Source organism: Anopheles coustani, chromosome 2 (genome assembly GCF_943734705.1).
Source record: "Anopheles coustani chromosome 2, idAnoCousDA_361_x.2, whole genome shotgun sequence".
NCBI lineage: Eukaryota > Metazoa > Arthropoda > Insecta > Diptera > Culicidae > Anopheles > Anopheles coustani.
The window spans coordinates 52362918-52368617 of record NC_071289.1 but is presented as its reverse complement, the minus strand read 5'-3'; the positions used below and the strand labels follow the sequence as shown (position 1 = coordinate 52368617).

Sequence of the window (5700 nt, the reverse complement as noted above, 5' to 3'; positions counted from 1 at the left end):
CTACAAAACTCTGCTCACTGTTGATTTACGAATAGTTTGTCGCATATGTTGTTAGTAAGGTGATATGAGGCCATATGACCTCTTCAAGCGGAAAACTGTTATTTCTCGCAATCTCAAATAACGAAGATTCTTAGGAGCACTTTTTATCTCCAACAGAATGTAGAATATGTGTATAACTGTAATTTAATGTGATTTCAATCCAATTGTTTACAGTATTTGTTAAATAACATATTGAGGTACTTGATGAATGTGTACGTAATTCCCATATTTTATTTTGACACAGGATTTCACTCATAATTAGTTTTATCCTGTTTTATACTATTTTCTCGGATGAATCTTAGTTTCGAGCTGTGAAATTCATATTGGATGTATTAGACACGCCACGCTTTTTTTATTATGTCTTAATTCAGTGAAAATCATGCCGGTGCATTTTATCCCACCGAGGCATCTTGTTACACATTCCCCTGCTAATGTTGTGAACCATATAAACATTGTTATCCTCGTAAGGTTTCCGTTCGATGCAGGGCTTTGTAAACAACTGTAAAGTAATTACATTGAGAGGCTTTATTATTTGTTCCGCACAAACAAGCATCCAAGAAACCAAATTAATTCGATTTGATGAAGTATTTGATTCTGATCGCAACTTTTGAAACCCACCGTTACACTACCAACCCGCCACAAAATTTTCAATTTTACACGAATTCCTGAACGAGGCTTAGCAGCCCGAATAATGATTAGGGTTATATATTGATATCCTACCAAATCATCTCGTTATGTCAGATGTCAAACTGTACTCTTGTGGTCCAGAGATTGAAACCAGAGCTAGTTCCTAGTTCGCAAATTCCCTGACCAGCATGAGTTTTAGCGTTCGGGGCAAAATCCATCACGTGCCAGCGATCTATTGACCTGCAAGCTAGAGCTGGCCATCAGGAGATTAGTTCCACGAAAACATAATCAAATGAGTTCGTTAATTTCGACCAAAATTATCTCGAAACCTGTCCGTCCAGCCGGGTTCAGCCAACCAAGCTCAAGCCCATTGGTTGTGAAACAGGAGTAACAGGCACTATCAAGCCAGTTGTCCAATAATCGCAACCGCCCGGACATCGCGCAAAATTTCTCGTCCAACCTCGCGAGTTCAAGGGCGAAACCGAATCGGGCTGATAATTTGCGCGGCCCAACGTAGGCCAAAGAGTACTCTAGTAATTGCGTGCACGGGCTTGGTCCACTCAGTCGTTTGGCTGCCGTTGCCGACGTGCCGTGTCAATTACCACAAAGTTGGGAGTTAACGAAGCTCCAAAGCATTCCTGTAAACGACAGTTGCCGGTGCGGTGAATTTTGGGCCACTTGTAGGAAATCTCGCTTCCCGATTTGGTCGAGTTGAAGGAAGCAATATGCGGGGATCCGTTTTGTTGCAGTAAGTAATAAGTGCATGAGCGAGGTTTGTTCCTCCGACTCTTTGCCAACGGGGGTGATTTGGTCTGTTTATTTGTTTGTTTGTTATGTCCTAAACATTTCCGCAGACTCCGGCAGCTCGTGCTGATCGTGGCGTTGCTTGCCGGAAGCCGTATTTCCGCCGGCGAAGCCACAGGAACCGCGATAAGTTGCATCAACAAGGGCAACCGATGCACCGTCACCAACGCCACCGTGCGCGTTAGCGATCCGAAAAACTTGCCCTACTACCAGCTGGTGCTAACTGGTGGCGACGGCGAAACATCCGATTTCGGATCGGTTCTGTTCACCGATAGCGTGCTCGAGTACGTGCCAGGCCGTGCGTTCGCTCTGCTCGGGAATGCGACCATCATCCGGCTATTCCAGACGCACACGCGGCTGCTGGATGAAGACGCCTTCCAAGGTCTAGGGCGAGTGTCGGCCATCATGATTGCGGAGAACCCGCTGGAGGCGTTACCGAAAGGCATCTTCCGCGGGCTCGGAACGCTCAAGACGTTGAAATTGATCGATATAGGGTTGGACGTGCTGTCGCCGGAATGGTTCCGTGATTTGGTGAACCTGAACTACTTGACGGTGTCGAAAAATCGTATCCGCACCTTCGCAGCCGGCGTGTTTCAGCAGAGTACGAAAATCTGGAACTTGGACCTGTCGCACAACGCCATCGAGAGCCTGCCGGAAACGGTGTTCGACCCGTTGGTTGACGTGGAATCGATAAAGCTGGACAGTAATCAGCTGGAAGAAGTGCACGAGAACCTGTTCGCCAACAATGGTGACCTTAAGGTGTTAACGCTCAGCAACAACTCGTTATCGCTGATTCCTCCCCTACTGCTGCGAAATCTCAGCCGACTCGAGGAGCTACAGCTGCGCTGGAATCGCATCGAGGAGTTCCAGCTGCTGCTGTTTCCGTCCGTCGAGCCGTTCTCCCTTGACCTACGGAATAATTTGTTGATGGCGTTCAATCGCAGCACCCTGACCGCGCTGGAAAACCTTGACACTATCCTGCTAAACGACAACCGTCTCACGCACATCGCGCCCGATACGTTCCACGATGCGGTCAACACGACGCTGATCGAGCTGGACGATAACTACCTCGAGGAGCTGCCGGGGGAACTGCTGGCTGGACTCACGTATCTGCGAGTGTTTTCGGCAAGTAGCAACAAAATCAAGACCGTCCCGGAGGAGCTATTCCTGGAGAATATGGAGGTGAAAGAGATCCGTCTGCTGAACAACCTTATCGAAACGCTGCCAGATAGGTTCCTGGCCGAGCTACCGCTATTGGAGGAACTGGACCTGGGTCAGAACCTGCTGGGCCGTCTGTCTGAAGATGCGCTCGTCGATAGCCCAAAACTGCGCGTCATTCACCTACAGCATAACCGACTCGCGGCGCTTTCTGACCAATTCTTCAAGCGCCAAAACAATAGCGTCCAGACGCTCGAACTCCAGGGCAACCGTTTCTCGAGGATTGAATTCCTAGCCGGTCTGAAGCGACTGACGCAAGTGAACCTCGCCGGCAATATGCTGGAGGTAGTACCGAGCGGCCTCTTCGAAGCATCTCCTTTCCTGACGCATCTGCATATCGGATCGAATCACCTCCAGATGCTACTCTTCGACACCTTCGACGGTCTCGGCAAGCTGAAGATGCTGAACGTGTCGAACAACGCTATCTCCTTCGTCGCTCCGGGTTCGTTTGCGACCGTGCCGAGCCTGAACGAGCTGTACTTGCACGACAATCAGATCGAGAACCTTCCGGATGGAATATTCGCACCTCTCAGTACCCTGAAGAGGTTGACGCTGAACAACAACTTCCTTAACCAGCTAGACCCCACGATGCTGCAGAGCATGCCCAAGCTCCTAGCGCTAGATGTGTCTAACAATCCGCTCACCGATTTGCCCAACACCTTCCTGCTGCAGAGTGTCAACCTGGAGACCGTTTCGATGAACGGCATTCGCTTGCCTACACTGCCGAAACATTTCCTTCTCAAGCCCCGGGCAGTAAAGTTCCTAAGCCTGGAGGAGTGCAGCATTGCGGAGATCGACCCAGGAACGTTCTGGTTGTTCGGCTCCCTAAATCCGACGGTATTGTTTCTGCGGGGAAATATAATCACTGCGCTCCCGGAAGGATTGTTCCGCACCTCACGGAAGTTGGTGGTACTGGATCTATCGTATAACCAGCTGACACGGGTCGGCTCGGAGGCCTTCACCAACGATAACTCACTGCAGGAGCTTTACCTCGAAGGAAATCAAATCCACCAGCTGAAGGATGGCGATTTTGCCAAATTCACCAGCCTTAAAGTACTAAACTTGCAAAGCAATGGCATCGAGGAGCTGTCGAGTGGTTTGTTTGAGGGCCTCGAAAGTCTTAAGGTGCTTACCTTGGGTGAGAACAAACTGACCCAACTCCCGGCGTCCATTTTTGACAAATTGCAAAACTTGGAGACAATCGGGCTGAACTCGCTGCAGTTGACCAACCTGGATAAGGCCGTCTTTAACAACCAACCCAATCTACAGTCGTTGTATCTGCAGAACAATCAGCTGCACGACCTGGACACGGAGCTGTTCCGCAAAAATCCTTCGTTGATTAATTTGAACATTGCCAACAACGGACTAACCCGCTTCGTGTTGACCGAGTTCAGTCAGCTGAACGAATCGCTTCGACAACTGGATGTCGCTGATAACAAGCTTGAATCGTTCGCCTTCACCACGACTCTGCAGGATCTGCGAGCGTCGCGCAATTCGATTGCAAACATCGTTGCCCCGTCGGCTGGACAAGAGTTTTCGCTCGTTAACATTGATCTATCGTCCAACCAGCTGCCCTCCATCCAGTCCCTGCTGCCGTTCGTCCATCTCGAGTCGTTGGATATCTCCGATAACCCCCTAGATCCCCAGCTGGAGTTTATTTTGATCGGTCATTTTTACAACCTCACGCGTCTGAATGTCTCGTCGTTGCAGCTGACCGCAACGGATCTGAACACCGATGGACTGCTGTTGCCAACCATCGTTAGCCTCGATTTGTCCAGCAACGGTCTGCATTTTGTGCCAACGGAGTTTTTGCGTAGCTTCCCCAACCTGGAGGAGCTGCTGCTGTCGAACAATCCTTTCGGCCATCTTGAATATTCGACATTCTTCGCTGCGCTGCCGTCGTTGAGAGTACTTGGATTGGACCCGGAACCTGAGAACGATGCTGAGGTCAATCTTGTTGAGATAACCAAATAGCACGCAGATACTCGAAGTTAGCTTACAGCATCTTGAAAATGACGATACCGATTTCGATTTATGAATTGAACATAATATAAAACTAATAGCACAGACTGTGTGGCTTTTTAATTATCAGCTGTCTGGAATGCCGAATAACTTTCACCTAAACAATATTTCGTACGTGACATCGGTAACCGCAAAGATAAAATCACACAAACTTGAGTATTGATGAAGATTCAACTGAGCAAGGTACATGTTTTAGTCAGTTCTACCTGTGTCAAACGAAATATATCCGGTACGTACCAACTTAGAAATATTGCCGGTAAACGTGGCCATTCTCGGAACCCCAACCTGGTTGGATTGTAAGGCTGAGAAGTTTCTTATTGTTTTGACACCATGCTATCTGACATACATCTGCTAATTGAAAATTGAGCAACAAATTTAGGATGAACTCAAAGTTTGCTGCAGTGAAATTACCTATGTGAAATAGAACATTTGTATCTGTGAATAGCATGATGAGCAACAGTGGATACATCTTTTTCCACCATACTTCTGTTTTACACGTGCGTACCAGCGAACGATAAACGTTCGATCCGACGCTTCGTTAAGACAGTAGAAGTATTTCATGCAAGATATGGCGCTTTGTTTCGAGAGTTTCCTTAGAACTTCACCAGTTCATTTCGCAGGAAGTCCTTTATCTTATGCGACAAAATTTGGGTTGTAGGCACTAATCTACAGCCAAAAGCCTTCGTTCGTACCGTACCGTTTTTTTTACCCTGTTCTGTTTGTCAACAAATTCTCACCTTTTTACCATTTTTCTACTGGTGCCTGTGGTACAATTTCCTGTTCCCGTGAGGAAAACAGGGAAAACAATCACTTCAGTTCAAGTCAGGTGAAAAACGTTTATTTTTTTCCCTCTTCTTTTCGTTCGTAAACAGCCCGAAAAGTGTTGCTTCACGATAAATGAGCTGGACACTTCCGCGCTGGAAAAGGTATCCTTTGAAATACTTCCTTCTAATTGGGTTAGCTAGGAGAGGGCAAGAGAGCTAAAATGGG

The 5700-nt window shown here is 47.8% G+C and overlaps 1 protein-coding gene across 1 annotated transcript; it reads left to right on the top strand.

The window, feature by feature from the left end:
- The first annotated feature begins 1391 nt into the window (after nt 1–1391).
- LOC131264607 (protein toll-like) lies at nt 1392–4662 on the top strand. Its single transcript, XM_058266883.1, has 2 exons — nt 1392–1414; nt 1521–4662. Exons 1-2 carry the CDS (start codon nt 1392–1394, stop codon nt 4660–4662), a joined length of 3165 nt encoding a protein of 1054 aa, XP_058122866.1.
- Nucleotides 4663–5700: the final 1038 nt, after the last annotated feature.

Excerpts from the sequence above, each read along its gene's own strand:
- LOC131264607 (XM_058266883.1), top strand. The coding sequence starts at position 1,392 with ATGCGGGGATCCGTTTTGTTGCA. Across the intron at positions 1,415-1,520 it reads CGGGGATCCGTTTTGTTGCA|ACTCCGGCAGCTCGTGCTGA; the intron begins GTAAGTAATAAG and ends ACATTTCCGCAG.